The following is an 18,033-nucleotide window of genomic DNA, read 5'->3' as shown; positions in this document are numbered from 1 at the left end:
TTTTGCCCTCCCGGCAACTCACCACCCCTCTGGCAACCATCAATCTGTTCTCTGTATCTATAAGTTTTGTTTTGTTTGTTCATTTGTTCTCTGTATCTATAAGTTTTGTTTTGTTTGTCCATTTGTTTTGTGTTTTTAGATTCCACATTTAAGTGAAATCATACAGTATTTGTCTTTGTCTGATTTATTTCACTTAGTATAATACCCTCAAGATCCATTCATGTTGTCACAAATGGCAAGGTTTCATTCTTTTTATGGCTGAATAGTATTCCATTGTGTATTCCACATATAGTCCACGTCTTTATCCATTCATCCATCAGTGGACACTTACATTGCTTCCATGTCTTAGCTATTGTAAATAATGCTGCAATGAACATAGGGATGTATATAGCCTTTCAAATTAGTGTTTTCATTTTCTTTGAATAAATACCCAGAAGTGGAATTGCTGGGTCATACGGTAGTTCTGTTTTTAATTTTTTTTTTTTTTGAGGAACCTCCATACTGTTTTCCATAGTGGCTGCACCAATTTACAATCCCACCAACAGTACACAAGGGCTCCTTTTTCTCCACAGCCTCACCAACATATGTATTATTTCTTGTCTCTTTGATAATAGCCATTCTGACAGGTGTGAAGTGACATCCCATTGTAGTTTTGATTTGCATTTTCCTGGTGATTAATGATGTTGAGCATCCTTTCATGTGTCTATTGGCTGTCTGTATGTCTTCTTTGGAAAAATATCTATTCAGATCCTCTGCCCATTTTTTTAAATATAAATTTATTTTATCTATTTATTTTTGGCTGCATTGGGTCTTTGTTGTTGCATGCAGGCTTTCTCTCGTTGCGGCGAGTGGGGGCTACTCTTCGTTGCAGTGCACGGGCTTCTCATTGCAGTGGCTTCTCTTGTTGCAGAGCATGGGCTCTAGAGTGCAGGCTCAGTAGTTGTGGTGCACGGGCTTAGTTGCTCCACGGCATGTGGGATCTTCCCGGACCAGGGCTCGAACCCGTGTCCCCTGCATTGGCAGGCGGATTCTTAACCACTGTGCCACCAGGGAAGCCCCTCTTCCCATTTTTTAATCAGATTTTTTGGGTTTTGTTATTGAGTTGTATGAGTTCTTTATATATTTTAATTTAAAAAACGTAAATAAGAAAAAGTAAACTGTAACAGAAGAAAATACAAGTGGGTGTATATAATGTACTTGACAAATGGGTAATTCCCTTTGGGAGGGTTGTGTGTGTGTGATTGTGTGTCAGTGAAAGGCTCACCCCTCACTCTCACCCTAAGTTCACCCCCAAAGCAGTCAATTTCACAGCTTAGGAAGGCCTGTCCAAACTTTTTCCTATGCACAAATAGTTATATATACACATATATACAATATACACACACATTTTCCTCAAAAACATAATTACATCTGTATGTCATTTTCAGCATATCATTTTCAGCTTGCTTTTCTCACTTACATATGTTGTGGACAACTTCCAAAATAGATACAGATCTTTGTTTTAATGGCTGCATACACAGCATTTCCCACTTTTGACTATCAGGATTTTATTTCCTTTTTATTTCTTACTAATAAGTAATGTTAAAGTGAATAACTTCATATATAACCTTGCATATAGTTGCGGACTTCTGCACTGTCTCCTGGCCTGTGGTCTCAACCCTCTTATAACAACAGAACAGAGAAGAAATCCCAGCAGCGAGCTGCTACTCTTTCTGCCGATGGACCTGGGTGCCTGGGAGAATACGTTCCCCAGTTTGATTGGCCCTGGTTGTGATCAAGCTGCTGAGAGGAACAAGTTTACCCATCAGCTCTCATGGGAATGTTGGCAGGTTTAACCCTTTAAACATAAGTCAAACTCCTCCCCCTCCAGATCTCATCTTATGTCTGCCCCACAAAGCCCTCCCAGGGCCCAGCTCATGCTCATATACTATTTAATTCACACAGGAGTTTTCTTACTATATTTCAGTTTTATGAGGTGGGGACCTGTCAACAAGGCAAACCCAAGCAGTGCCTGCATCTGCAAACTCCCCTCAACACTGCTTCGTTGTTCTCCCTCCTGGTTCTGCTTGTTTCTCCACCACGTCTTGGTCACTGAGCTGTTCTCCTAAATTCACTGCCTTCACTTCCAGTTCTGCCAAGTAACAAGTCTCTTAATTCCCAAGCCTGAATTCAATACATTCCTTCTGTCTAATCACTACCACCTATTCTTCCCAAGTGCTATTGTTTTCTACTGAAGAGATTCCTCTAAGTGGGATCACTGAGATGTAGGGTATATACGCTTTAACTTTTAGCAGATAACTGCCAGAAGGGCATTTATAGCACAAAAATGGTGAAAAAATCCTAAAGTAAAAAGATTGCAATATTTTAGTAGAAAACATTTTAAAACATTGCTATATTAAAATACCATAAACAAACATCATAAAAATAAAAGACAAGTGAAAATTGGAGAAAATACCTAAAATTTTTCTGACAAACTGATTTGCTATCTTTTTAAAGAGCTTTTAATAATAATAATAAAAAACATTCATAAGAGGAAAACACATAAAAGAATAAAGTAGATAATTTAACAATAAGAAATACAAGCGGTGAATAAACGTTTTTTAAATGTCAATATCAAAAATAAATAAGTAAGTAAAATAAAATTATGATATGTAATGTCCAGTATGGTGACTATAGTTAATACTATATTGCATATTTGAAAGTGGCTAAAGAAAACAGATCTTGAAAGTTCTCAACACAAAAAAATATTGTGATTACGGTGATGGATGTTAAATAGACTTACTGTGGTGATCATTTCACAGTATATACAAATATCAAATCATTATTTGTACCCCTGAAACTAATATAATATGTCAATTATATCCCAAAAAATTAAATTAAAAACAATTTTATTGTTTAATTATCATTTTTTTTCCCTAAATGATAATACTCAGTTTTGTTGTGAGCAGTGAGAGAATTCTCTATATTACTGGTGGCTGTGTAAGTATTTATGCTTAGGATAAATAAAATCACAATGTGAAAAATCAATTCTTTTGCATTCATAAACACTTAGAAATTCTATGTACTAAAGAATATAATAAAAAGGCAAACCTACAGGAAAAATATTTCAAGAAATTTGATAAAGGTAGATTTATAAAAGAGCTTATACAAATAAAACTATTACAACTTTAATTGAGGGCTTCCCTGGTGGTGCAGGGAACAAGAGAGGCTGCGATAGTGAGAGGCCTGCGCACCGCGATGAAGAGTGGCCCCCGCTTGCCACAACTAGAGAAAGCCCTTGCGCAGAAACGAAGACCCAACACAGCCAAAAATAAATAAATAAATATTAAAAAAAAAAACTTTAATTGAAAAAAATAGGTAGGAGGCTAGTTCACAGAAGAACAAATGTTATTAAACATATGAAAAGATCATAAATATCATTAGTATTCTAGAAAATGCAAATTAATGCAATATTAATTACCTTTGGTCAATCAAATTAGCAAAGATTTTAAAACTGATTCCTACAATTACTACAGCCTTCAGGAAAGCAGTTTGGTGACATTAGTCAATTGCTTTTTATAAACTTCTTTCCTTTGACAGTGTAATTTCCCTTTCAGGAATCTAGACTAAAGAATCATTAGCAATTTTAAGGGATGTATGTTTAATGAAACAGTATAACAAAGTAGAAAATTAGGAGCAACTGAAATCTTCAATATTAGAAGATAGTTATTAAAAACTATTTTCAAAGAGTATTTCGTGAAACAGTAAAAGATATCTCATAATATGAGATTTGGTGAAAAATTATATGCAAAATTGTATATATAGTATGATTCCAATTGTCAAAACATACAGATATAAAGAGGTGGTGAAGGAAATGAACACTGATTATCTCAGAATTATATTGGATTGGTTTTGAATGTCATTCAACAGTGCAGGATTTTCAAGGATGGGATTATGGTCTAACTAATTTTGCATCAGGCATATAGTAGGTGGTCCATTAATGTTGGTTGAATAGAGGTGAGTTCACAAGTTAATAGAGGATTTCTATTCTTTGCACTGACCTAATGGAAATGACAAATCACAGAAAGAGAGAGAGACCCTGGGGAAAATTACAACAAATTAGCCGGGAAGTATATAAAGGGAAATTGTGTTCATGCAAACTTTCCGTAACTGTTTAAATAACATGAGCAAACAAGAAACACGATCCTGTATAATGTGCCACTGCTAAGTCTTGACTGGTTGAGCGACTTGACCTCTACTCTAGGAACTGCCCTACGACGCCCTGCAGTACATGACGGGTGAGTGCAATTACGGCGGCCGCGTGACTGACGACTGGGACCGGCGCACGCTGCGCAGCATCTTAAACAAATTCTTCAACATGGAATTAGTTCAGAATCCACACTATAAATTCGACTCCAGTGGCATCTATTTTGTGCCTCCTTCTGGTGATGTAAGTACATATGCTCTTCAAGAAAACTAAGAGCAGTAAAATGTGGAATTCCTCTGATATAGAAAAAGGTGATTTTTTTTTGAAAGAGGCCTTGTTTTTTGTTAACCATTGTGTGTACTTTCTTCAGTCCTATAGGGACAGAGCAAATCCCATGCAAAGACGGAGTTAGTGGTTTCCTATTTGCTGTAATGTGAGGACTATCAGAAATGTTCCTCACCCAAGAATGGCTTCCTCAGTGACCAGAAATCCTATTATTGTGAATTCAGTGCTTTGGGAAAAAAGGCATGGTCCCGAATTAAAATGGAAATACACATGAGAAGGGGTTACAAAATAGTATTAACAATAATAGTTAACATTCAGATCATGCTTATATACAAAGCAGTTACATGTAATTATCTCACTGGAGCATCTAATTAACATTTGAGTTATTATTCTTCCTTTCCCTTTTACAAGTGAGAAAGTAAGTTCACTAAAGTTAAATGACTTTCCCAAGATCCCACAGGTAGAAAGGGACAGAGCATCACACCTGCTTCACAAGACCAAGGTTCTCTTCTGCTATTTTTTCCAGTCCTGTCTAGTAGAAGATGTGGTATCTATCTGCCTTCAGATTATCACACAGTAGACTTCTAGGGACTGCCAGCACAATTAAATTGGTTCTCATTTTATTCCCAGAAGTCAAAAGGGCACATATTGAAAGTTAAAAACACAGCCACAGGGAACAGAGGCACATACCATGACCCCATCATCCACTAGGATGGATTCTAGCTGAGGGCAGACACTAATAGAGATGAAGAGAAAAATCAGTCCCAGAGCCCAGGTCACTGACTGGGTGGGGCAAGTCAACACAGAGAGTCATGGTAACAAGATCTCCAGTGATGATTTGGTAAGTGAGAAGATGGCCAAAGATGAAGTCAGGTTATGTAACATGACCCATGTCGAAAAACCACCAATGATGACCAGTCTCCCCGCTACCGTACGTGTATTGGGTTGGCCAAAAAGTTCGTTCAGAATTTTCTGTACTGTCTTATGAACAGACTTTTTGACCAACCCAATATATGAATGTTTGCATATGATTATATGAGCATCAGGAAAAGTATGGAATTTTGATAGAAATTCACATAAATAAAATATAAAACGTGTCTGCATATATACATAAAAAGATTTACCATATTAATGGTGGTTATCTCATGATAAAATCTCAGATGATTTTCACTTTTCTGAATTACGTGGATTTATCACAATAAGAGTAAACAGAAAAATCAGACTAAAGCAGAGAAAAAATTATTGTGATAAACTAAGAACAGTCATCAGCAAATGCAGCACAGAAAGATTCCTCTGGAAGAATTTCTAAATGAAGCAGCCAGGATATTCCTCTCTCCATTTTCAGATCCATTCCAATTGAATGGGACTTTTTTTTCTCTCTCTAAATGTGTCCATATCTTTTTTTTAACACTTTGGCCCAGGTTGAAAGAAAATGAAAGCATTCAGTGTCCAGGCTCACAGGCTTATCCACTCAGTAACTTGAGTATTAAAAATTATCTCTTTTCAGCGAGCAAGCTCTACAGGATAATTAGATTTCTGTAATTCTAACCTGATTTCCTGATTTCTAACCTCCTGATTCCTTGTTACTCATCTTTGCAGCACAAAAGCTACATCGAATACACAAAGACACTGCCGCTGACCCCAGCTCCGGAAATCTTTGGGATGAATGCCAATGCAGATATCACTAAAGATCAGTCAGAAACTCAACTGCTGTTTGATAACATTCTTCTCACACAGGTGTGTGATCTGTGCAGGAACTGGCTTCTGAGGCTGGAAAGGATGCTCCCCAAGCAGCATGAGACAACACGGTAGAGGCCCAGGCACAGAATTCCATCTCTTCAAGTGGAGAACCACTTTAAGGAAAAGAAAAAAAATACGTAACTTAAAAATGGTTTAAACAAAGTAAATGAATGTGTGGGTTTTGTTTTCATCAGTCTTTTGATTTGGGAAGAATCTTTGAGTATCATTCTGCTTCCAAGGGTTCTTTGAATAATATTCTTTGAGTATCTCTGAGTATACTTTGATATCATTCTGCTGCTATGAGTTCCATTTTGCCTTTCTTGCTTAAATCATGCCCTAATACATTATCCCTTTTTACTTCCTTTAAAGTGGAAGAAGAATTTCAAAGATACCTGGAAGCAGTTTAACGCCAGAATCCATCTAGAATTCTGCCTATTTTATTTTCCCTCTTACTAGTTCAACATTTTTAAATGACTTATCTTTATCAAATATTCTAGAACATTTAACCTAGTTTACATAGAATAGTTTCTTTCACATCAATATTTTATCATTACATAATATTTAAGGAATATAATAGTAAGTACAAAATAAATTAAAAGGTTTAGGAAAACCTTTGACTCTTAGACATGCAGCTCCACTGGTGAGAGCATAAATGTAAGGGCATGTCGGAGAATGACCTTCCAAGGCATCAGATTTCAGCATGCCCTGGGCATGAGTCAGTACATTTGAATGAAAGATATTTAATCTTGCTTGTCTATTTAGAGATCTTCCCTTGTATTGTTCTCCCATTAGAAGATATGCTTGTTTGTTTTTTTTTATTTTTGAAAGCAAATTAGTCCAAATGGTGAGTTCCCTTAGTGACTGAATGGAATTTTAGTAAGTTCAGGATGTTTATTCAGTTAAGCAAATTATCACCCAAACTGATTTCGAACTGGTCTTTTTTATTTTTATGGAATCTCAGATTAATACTAATAATAGTTAATAATTTTATAGTGCTTACTGTATGGGAGCACTGTTCTGAATGCTTTATGTATAACAGAGTAATGCTTATGACAGTCCTATGAAGTGAGGGTGCTAATTATTCCCATTTTACAGCTAAAAGACTCAGACACAGAAAGATTAAGTCATTTACTCAAGGTCAGCTAGTACAATTTCAAACCAGCACTCAAAGCCAAGCAGTCTGACTCCCACTAGTTTGGCTCCAGAATTTGTGTTCTGAACCACTATGTGATATTTTTTCTAGATTCTAAGAATGGAATAGGACGTAGAAGGCAGATAACCAGAGATGCTGGGTTGGGAGTGGGGGGCGGGAAGCTAAAAGAACCAGATTAGGAGGATAAAATATTGTGCTGTCACTGATGGAAGAGTTCATGGAACTTCTAGCTCTGGTCTACTGTAAGATGACATTTACTCATAAGGCAGAAAGGACAAAGATTATTTTTTATGTCCATTTTACATGTTAATACCATTAAAATCAGTTATTGCCTGAGCATGAAAGCATATGTACAGACATGAATAAATAGATTGTTAGGAACATCAGTGCCTGTAGTACACAACAGTCTGACAGCAGGAGATTTATAGTGTCTTTTGGCTTTATTTAAACCTGATGGGTTGTGCCACATGAAGCAGTGGGCTTATTCCAACAGAAAATGACTCAGAGCCAAACAATAAGTTTAAATACACTTGGGGTATCTTCTCAGTATGTAATTAAACAACCTCTTTCAATATCCTCCAACTCAGATTGGCAAGTACAGTTATAGTAATGGGTAAGCATGAGTTCATTGATTCTACATCGGGATTAACCACAATTCAGAGGCAATGAGATAGACCAGGACTGCAGGTTGGAGAGCAAGGTCATGATGACAAGACCTTTACATTGTGTATTTAACCAAAATATCTTTTGAAATGACAGGAGCCAGTATGGGAGCTGAGAATGTTACTTCTGCAGAGCTCTTTTGCTTATGCTTAACTGCCAGACTCTCTTTAAAAAAAAAAAAAAAATCTTTATTGGAGCATAATTGCTTTACAATGGTGTGTTAGTTTCTGCTTTATAACAAAGTGAATCAGCTATACCTATACATATATCCCCATATCTCCTCCCTCTTGCATCTCCCTCCCTCCCACCCTCCCTATCCCACCCCTCTAGGTGGTCACAAAGCACCGAGCTGATCTCCCTGTGTTATGTGGCTGCTTCCCACTAGCTATCTATTTTACATTTGGTAGTGTATATATGTCCATGCCACTCTCTCACTTCGTCCCAGTTTACCCTTCCCCCTCCCTGTGTCCTCAAGTCCATTCTCTATGTCTGCATCTTTATTCCTTTCCTGCCCCTAGGTTCTTCAGAACCATTTTTCTTTTAGATTCCATATATATGTGTTAGCATACGGTATTTGTTTTTCTCTTTCTGACTTACTTCACTATGTATGACAGACTCTAGGTCCATCCACCTCACTACAAATAACTCAATTTCGTTTCTTTTTATGGCAGAGTAATATTCCATTATATATGTGTGCCACATCTTTATCCATTCATCTGTTGGACACTTAGGTTGCTTCCATGTCCTGGCTATTGTAAATAGAGCTGCAATGAACATTGTGGTACATGACTCTTTGAATTATGGTTTTCTCAGGGTATATGCCCAATAGTGGGATTCCTAGGTCGTATGGTAGCTCTAATTTTAGTTTTTTAAGGAACCTCCATACTGTTCTCCATAGTGGCTGCATCAGTTTACATTCCCAGCAACAGTACAAGAGGTTTCCCTTTTCTCCACACCCTTTCCAGCATTTATTGTGTGTAGATTTTTTGATGATGGCCATTCTGACTGGTGTGAGGTGATACCTCATTGTAGTTTTGATTTGCATTTCTCTAATGATTAGTGATGTTGAGCATCCTTTCATGTGTTTGTTGCCAACCTGTATATCTTCTTTCTTTTTTTTTAAAACATCTTTATTGCAGTATAATTGCTTTACAGTTGTGTGTTAGTTTCTGCTTTATATGTATATCTTCTTTGGAGAAGTGTCTGTTTAGGTCTTCTGCCCATTTTTGGATTGGGTTGTTTGTTTTTTGGATATTGAGATGCATGAACTGCTTGTACATTTTGGAGATGAATCCTTTGTCAGTTGCTTCATTTGCAAATCTTTTCTCCCATTCTGAGGGTTGTCTTTTTGTCTTGTTTATGGTTTCCTTTGTTGTGCAAAAGCTTTTAAGTTTCATTAGGTCCCATTTATTTATTTTTGTTTTTATTTCCATTTCTCCAGGAGGTGGATCACAAAGGATCTTGCTGTGATTTATGTCATAGAGTGTTCTGCCTATGTTTTCCTCTAAGAGTTTTATAGTGTGCCAGACTCTCTTTTGAATAAGAAAATTGTTTCAACCTAAAATATTGTGAAACTAGAAATGGAAAGGCTAAATTCCATGATGTCTCCTTGAAAATGGATCCCACTTATCTTTATTTGTTTAATAAAAGGGAAATGACCATTAGATTTCAAACGGTGTTTGTGAAAACTCTAAGGAAAAGTGGTAAAAGGGAAAAAAACTAAGTTATATAATTACAAGTAAATAACACCCTTTTGCTCTTAATTCTCAATATCAGTTGGATATTACTTTTAAAACAACCCCCCCCAATTATGTGATTTTGGTGTGTGAGAAATAAGTATAGGAATGTTTGTGATACTAAATTATTTTTCTTACATTTTTGAAGGGCTATAGGGCTAAGATTTTTTTTTTTCGGAGTTTTTTGGTGGAGACACAGCTCTTGTTAGAAAATAGGAATGGTTGAGTTTATAGTATATTGTATGCACATCAAAATACAAATAGAAATCAGCATATGATTCTTTAAATGCAATGGAAATAGATATTTCACTAGTTTTGGCCAAATGTTCATTACTTTCTTTGTTCTCTGTAATTTGTTTTATATACTTAGTTGTAAACTTAATGTTTTGGGATCATGATAAAGGATTACTATATTGGCATATCCCTTTTTTTGCTAGCATGTAATTAACACTTACCAACATTTAATTTTTTTTATTGCACAACTTCATAGGAATGTGTTAGGTAGCATTAAAAATCTCAGTAGAAACTTAAGTAGAAGTAACAGTCAATATTTATAGAATAGAGCCAATATAGACACTAGAAAATATAAAATCTGAAATAAGACTAAACACAATTTCCACGGACTGGAAAAGTATGAGATATATTCATTTATATTCTAATAGTGCTTGTTCTCTCTCAACACACACACACACACATTCATTTATTCTGAGGATTTAAAGGGTTTTCCCAGAAAATATAGATTCATTTACATGGTGTCACTATAAACATAAAAAATAAAAATTGAAATGAAATTCCCCTTCCTTGCTTCCAGTGTGGATCCCTAAGTATGTCTTGTCGCCATAACTCTTCCAACTGCTTAGAGGAGATGAGCTTATTTTCTTTGTCTTCTTGATTCAAGGAAAAAAACTCTATCTCTGCTTTTGGCAACCACTAGGCACTAGAGTTATTACTTTCTAACTAACAATAACTAGAGTTACTGCTTTCTCAAAGCAAAACCAGATTTCGTCCTCCTGGGCTTTGATGCCCATCATCACTTGACCACCACCACCCCCAACATGGACGCTTTTTCTCTCTCTGTCTGTATCATCTGCTCTTCCCCTGACCCCTGGGCAGCACAGTGTGCAGCTTGTTTGCTTCCTCCAGACCCTCTTTTGCCTCTGAACATTGTACATGGCCTTCTACCTTCTAACAGTTGCATTTCTCCTGAAACTCCATTCCCATGCCTGTTATCATCACTTCAATAAATCTCGTGGGGAGAAGAATCATAGTTAAAATAGCAAAGTATCAATAGTACTCATTCTTATAAAATTTACTTTAGGAGTTTTCCTATCCAGCAATTCTTAGACTTTTATGAGGATTTCTGATTCATAGTTTGGATTCTTTCCAGTCTCGTTCAGCAGAGGCTGGTGCAAAATCATCGGATGAAGTAGTACATGAGGTCGCTGGTGACATCTTGGGTAAACTTCCAAACAACTTTGATGTTGAGTCTGCAATGAGGAGATACCCAACCACTTACACTCAGAGCATGAACACGGTGCTTGTCCAAGAGATGGGACGGTTCAATAAGTTGCTGCAGACCATAAGAGAATCATGCATTAACATCCAGAAAGCAATCAAGGTAAGAGGAAGTACAGCAAGGAAAAAATCATTGAATAAACATATCATTCATTTACTCAGCAAATATTTATTGGGCACAGATTCTGTGAAAGCACTGTTGGTTCCAGAGACAGAAAAAAAAAAATCCCCGCCCTTAAAAAGTGTATCGAATTCTGGGGCTGACAGTTAATAAATGTGTAAATGAGTATAGAATGTGGTACATATAGCGATCGTTTGTTGGATGGAATATATGCTAAGAAGGCATAAAATGTTAAGGAGTAAGACAAAGCTTCTGCTCTCATAGAGCTTACTTCTTAAGGAGACAAACAATTAAAAGATGAACAAATAAATTTATTTTTTTCAGTCATTAGTAAGTTCAGTGGAAAAAAATAAAATGGGATAAGGATGTAGAGAATGATGGGTGGGAAACTCAGTCATTTGGGATCAGGCCGCTCTGAAGAGAGAGGCCTGATGGGAGGGACAAGCCATGGAACGTTTGGGCAGAGGGTCCAGCTAGCACGAAGGCCCTGAGAAAACCAGCTTGACATGGTCCAGGAGCACGGTAGGGAAGGCTGGCTTGTCTAGAGTAAAGTGAGCACGAGGGAAATGGTAGGACAGAGAGAGGAAGGCACGGGCTTCATGATGGCCTTGTTGGCCAAGGTTAGAATCTTCAATATTATCCTAAAGTGTAAAGGTAAAGGGAGGCCTTCAGAGGTTTTCAAGTGATGAAATGAAATGATCTATTTTACAGTTTTAAAGTTTGCTCTGACCACTGCAGAAAGGATTGTAGGGAAACAAGAGCACAGGCAAAACCCAATTATGAGATTGTAGTAGTCCAGCTGAGTTGGTTTCTTGTAGCAGTGGAGGTGGAGAAGATGGATGGATATGAGTTATTATAGAGAGAGGAGTCTGCCCGGCTGGCTGTGGTATAATCTGGCTGGGCTGTTTGGCTAAGAAGTATTCAGTGTCTTGTGTTTCTCTTTAACCTGGTCCTCCCTGTATCCTTCCTGGAAGATGAAGGCGTGGCTTTCCACATTCTGGGAGATAAAAGGGGAAACAGGCCTCAGGGAGCTCAGCAACCAATACACATGAATTCACTTAATTCCTGATCTCAGTATGGGAATTCTGACCCCACCTGAGCCTGGCATCCCCTCCACTGTAGGGATGTCTTCATTTTCCTTTCCAGGTTTCATTCAAGGTGGATAAGTTACAGTTTTGTGGGAGAAGACCCAGGAATCTATTTTTTAAGCCAGATTTCAACAGTCTTCATTTAGCACCACCCTCCTCTCCTCCCTTTCAGCTATGGCCATCAGTTCCAAATATTGATATTTTGAGTATCCTAGTGTATATCTAGTCAATTCTTAACTTTCCCATCTGCCAGTTTCTCCTGACTACTAAGTCAACTACCAACAGTTCACATGCTTTCTAGCTGCCAATATTGCCTTGCCTTTTCCTATTTTTCCTGCACTTGTAGGCTTTTTTTTTTTTTTAACCATGCCGTGTGGCATGCAGGAACTTAATTCCCTGACCAGGGATCGAACCCACGCCCCCTGCAGTGGAAGTGCGGAGTCTTAACCACTGGACGGCCAGGCAAGTCCTTAGGCTTGTGCTTCTAACAAATAAATTCCTTTACTGTTGTTTCAGGGTTTGGAGAAGGAGGCAAATGAAATGTGGGTGTTTAATCCATTAAATTTTCTCAAAAATCTTTCATATGTTAGTTGGAATTATATTGTCAACTATGAAGAAAACAGAAATGATGATGGCAACTGGCCCAATTGCAGGATCAAATAAAATTTTCAAGGGCCTCAAAGTGTTACCATCTCTTAGGATCTTCAATTTTATTCTAAAGTGTAAAGGTAAAGGGAAGCCTTCAGAGGGTTTTAAGCAATGAAATGAAATGATCTATTTTACATTTCAAAATAGGATAAGATCAATTAGACTTCATAGTTGCAATCCAGGATTTCTTAACCTTTCAAGGCACTTTGTATCATTTTCCTCATTTTATATTTATCACTATCCTTTTAAGAAAGCAGGACAGAGATATATTCGTTGTCCATTTAATAGACAAGTAGACTAAGTCAAAGTTAGGCTGTGATTTAGTAGCTAGTGAGAGCGAAGTGTTGAGATCTTCAGGGGTGGAAAAAACAGGTAAAGGGGGTCAAAAGATTTCAGTTACAAAATAAATAAGTCATGGAGATGTAATGTACAGCTTGGTGACTATAGTTAATAATAGTGTATTGCACATTTGAAAGTTGCTAAGGGAGTAGATCTTAAAAGTTCTCATCACACACACAAAATGCTGTAACTGTGTATGGTGATGGATGCTAACTAGATTTACTGTGATGATCACTTCACAAGATATTCAAATATTTAATCATTATGTCATACATCTAAAACTAATGTTGTATGTCAATTATATTTCAATAAAAGAAATTTTCCATTAAAGTTTGATTAAGTTACAATTGTTAATATTTTTCTAAGGAATAATTCAAAGACTCCACAACTTGTGAGCAAAAGAAAGTATCTTTTCTTTTTCTTTTTTTGCTATATGGCTCAACCTTAACTAATCATAGTTGTAAACAAATACAATTATAAAATTATTCATAATCTAGAATACAATTGTGTTAAACGATGGTTAAATGCATTTCAGGGGCTTGTAGTGATGTCTACAGATCTTGAGGAATTGGTTAGCAGCATTCTGAATGTCAAAATTCCAGGAATGTGGATGGGTAAATCATACCCAAGCCTCAAACCACTTGGGAGCTATGTGAATGACTTCCTTGCAAGACTAAAGTTTTTGCAGGTGAGTTCATCCAAATGCTCATATATTAAGTTTCTTCTGATTTCATTTTCTTCATCAGGATGCCTAACATAATAAGTATTACTCTCTAGTTTTTCTGTACATCCCAGGCACAAATGACCACTATCCAATATTGCATATAGTTCGTGTAACTGTTACATGGAATTGTCAAAATACTAACATTGGAAGTAGAATCTCTGAAAGCTTCTTTAGGAGCAGGTGTTTGTGTTCAGTGAAGTTAGACATTCAAGCCAAGGACTTTTGAATAGAGAAAAGGACTGGCTATGTTGATATTTCCATTAAATATTTAGTTTTAAAAGAGATTCCTACAGCACAGCATCTTAGAAAGCCAGACAAGCTACTAGTAAGGAGAATTATTTCTTCCTTGTCCAGCACCCCTCCAGGTCATGAAATCACTAGGTTGCTGTTTCAGTCAAAGTCAGTAATAACCTCAAAGGCTAATTGTCTTGGAAATGTAGAGTGGGCAGAAGCCTACCTCCTAATTATCTGGCAATATTGGTGCTTAACTATGTTATTATTAACTATTATATTTCTTAGAAGTATTGATTAATTTCCTAGGTACTATACATAATACATTAAAAATTGCCTGTGAGGAAATTTCTCCAGGGATAAAATGACAAAACACCCTTTCCATAATATAGGCCTTCTTTGATACTAGACTTGGTACTGAAGGATTAAGACTGTTCTTGAAAAGTGAAGACTCTACCTTGGATTCTTATAGGGGAAAGTTCTTCAAATTCACTTCTTCAGACTGACTTCTCTAATTTACTATTAGAGTCAGTAACTCAACTACTTGTTACAATATATGATATGAACAGAATATCCAGGTATCTTGATATTTATAAAGATCTTAAGCTCTCACTACCCTGTATCTTCTGGAAGTTCCTTGTACAATATTATGTCTTCATATGTTAGAGTCACTGTATTTTGGTGAAGTAGAAGGGAAAACTTCTAAAGGAATATTCTACCAGGTACTAATAACCAGAGAGGAAAAAAAAGTGAAAAAAACATTATCGTCTGACCAGACCTTATAGGGAGATCTTCTTTTATTCAATTAAACAACATGATGTAGCGTGCAATAATGTATATTAGAAACTCACTATTGTATGGAGCTTTTCTGAAGGAATCATTGGGCATGTATAAAACAGACATTTGTATCTGCATTCACGTACATTATGATTCATATCATTGCATGAGCTGGTGCAATGGATACGACATTGAAGTCAGAACGAATATTGAATATGCTGCTTATTTTTCAAACTTTGATAGTATGACTTTTTATTCCTCAAAATGTTAGCTTATTTATTAGTTTACCTAGAAGATAATAGGCAGAGTGTTTGTGGCAAATTGTATTAAGCCATGTTGCATTCAAAGTTGAAAGACCCTGTTGTCAGGACACTTGTGCTTTGACACCACAGCAATGGTATGAGGTTGGCCCTCCTCCAGTGTTCTGGCTTTCTGGCTTCTTCTTCACACAAGCCTTCCTGACTGGTGCCCAGCAGAACTATGCCAGGAAATACACCATCCCTATTGATCTTCTTGGGTTTGACTATGAAGTGATGGAAGACAAAGAATACAAGCATGCTCCGGAAGATGGTAAGTGCAGCAATGGGATGAGTTGGCTTATATTTCAACACTGAACAAAAATGTAACATTCTTGCTCACTTTACCCAGCTGTTAAAAATTTAATCATCATGTATGTAACTTACCCTCAGATGGTTAAGGAAAAAAACATTTGTGAAGAGACAGAGTGAGCAAGAGAGAGCAAGAGTAAGAAAATAAATGGGGATGAAATTAATCTGAGTAAGGAGTATATGTCCTTTGCATTGTTTTAGTTTTACAAAATTGTGTAATTTTGAAGTTATTTCTTAAAAAAAGTTAGGTAGAAAAGAATCATCAAATTAACAATCCATGGGATAATCAACCACAGTCTTATGGTGACCTTGGGGAATTAAGGCAGCACAACATTAAAAAGAAGGATCTCTTGGTCCCTCGAAGAGCACACCTTTGCAGACTCCTAAAATATGCGTTCTTTCCTGTTATATACGTCCTTCCAAAATTTAATACAGTTAATAGCTAATATGAGCATATGTTCTGTGATTGAAACATTGTGAGGAAATTTATTTTTTTCTTTTTTTAAATAAATTTATTTATTTTTTAAATTTATTTTTGGCTGCGTTGGGTCTTCGTTGCTGCACGCGGGCTTTCTCTAGTTGTGGCGAGTGGGGGCTATTGTTTCTTGCGGTGCGTGGGCTTCTCATTGCGGTGGCTTTTCTTGTTGCAGAGCACAGGCTCTAGGCATGTGGGCTTCAGTGGTTGTGGCATGTGGGCTCAGTAGTTGTGGCTCGCAGGTTCTAGAGCGCAGGCTCAGTAGTTGTGGTGCATGGGCTTAGTTGCTCTGTGGCATGTGGGATCTTCCCAGACCAGGGCTTGAACCCGTGCCCCCTGCATTGGCAGGCGGATTCTCAACCACTGCGCCACCAGGGAAACCTGATATTTATTTTCTTAATCAATTGTCTTTTTAATACTCAGTGGCCACCCTAATATTTTATTTCAAATTTAATGGAAGGGGCCACTACCTTTCAAAAGTATTATTTTAAAAATACTATCAATTCCTAATTTTACCAGAGTGGTGTTGTCTTTAAATGACAATTTCTAAATGACCATTAATGTGCCCTGCTTTTACTAATGTGTCAAAGATAATCCTGCTTCCTTATTCATCACTGAATGGTGAATTCACTGGCTCGCTCTATTAGACACTGGGGAATATCAACAGTGAATACTGTAGACAGGATCTTGACCCTCAACTAATCTGTACTCTGCTGGAAGGTACTAACAAGTAGATGTGTCATCACAACAGTGTGTGTTATCCTATTACTATGCTGGGTGGTTTTACTTTACCTCGACTGTCAGAAAACTCAAGGAGGGTCATAACACTATGAAGCAGTCCTACTACTGTTCCCTGGAAGAGTTGCTTTCCCACTTTCAAAGCAACCACGTATGCCTTCTTTGTCCTGCCCTTTGCCCCCGCATCTCCCCTCATCCTTCATTGAAAAAATAAGCAGCCATCAGAATAGGGCTTTTAGCACAACCAAATCCATAAACCTGTTGACTGCTGCACCCTCTGGTAGTTCAGATCCACTGCATAGTCCAGATCTCACTTTTTTCCTCCTGCCAAGGGTTTTTATCCTTCAGTTGTACCCTCTGTTTCTAGCATCAGCAGTTATCTCTCTCACTACTGTATAATTCCTACCAGCATGCAACCAGAATGTCTCATCTTACAACAAATCAACAAATGCCACTTGTCTAAACATCCGTATCCCCTCAGCTACTGTCCCATAATCTCTGCTCCTCTTTGCAGCACAATTCTCATGCTGTCTCCAGCTTCTCACTCCCTCTTTCCTGTCTACATTTCATCCTCTCCAGTCAACTGATGCTCTTCAGAATTACTAATGACTTCCATGTTGACAAATCCCATGAATTCTCTTCTGTCTTCATCTTCTTAACTTAGCAGTTTTTACCAGTTGACAACTTCTTCTTTCTAGAGACATTCTTCTCACTTTGTTTCTAAGTCATCACCCTCTCCTGATTTTCCCTTACTGGATACATTCATGCTTTTTGCTAGCTATTCTCTAAATGTTGGATTTCCCAAGGACCCCAATTGCATTTCTCTTTTCTAATTGCATCCTCTCCCCAAGTGACCTCATACTTTTTGTGTCTTTAAATATTACTTCCTGGATTATATCTTCCAGATTTGAATGCCCAGTGTAGATCTTTCCTCTAAAATCCATACCTCTGTATCCAACTGCCTTCCTGACATCTCCGCTTCTGCTTTCTCCTGGATATGTAAAAC

General features: G+C 37.2%; 1 protein-coding gene across 1 annotated transcript in view; it reads left to right on the top strand.

Moving 5' to 3' along the window:
- Nucleotides 1–18,033, top strand: part of DNAH7 (dynein axonemal heavy chain 7) — a 243,288-nt gene that overhangs the window by 217,719 nt on the left and 7,536 nt on the right. Inside the window, exons 58-62 of the mRNA XM_081242420.1 lie at nt 4,244–4,429; nt 6,071–6,208; nt 11,151–11,381; nt 14,010–14,162; nt 15,599–15,776. Of these exons, the coding sequence (XP_081098546.1) occupies nt 4,244–4,429; nt 6,071–6,208; nt 11,151–11,381; nt 14,010–14,162; nt 15,599–15,776 (886 nt within the window). The remainder of the gene's footprint in view (nt 1–4,243; nt 4,430–6,070; nt 6,209–11,150; nt 11,382–14,009; nt 14,163–15,598; nt 15,777–18,033) is intronic.

The sequence above is a fragment of the Mesoplodon bidens genome, assembly GCF_964165515.1.
Source record: "Mesoplodon bidens genome assembly, chromosome: 8".
Lineage (NCBI taxonomy): Eukaryota > Metazoa > Chordata > Mammalia > Artiodactyla > Ziphiidae > Mesoplodon > Mesoplodon bidens.
This window is presented reverse-complemented; position numbering and strand designations above follow the sequence as displayed.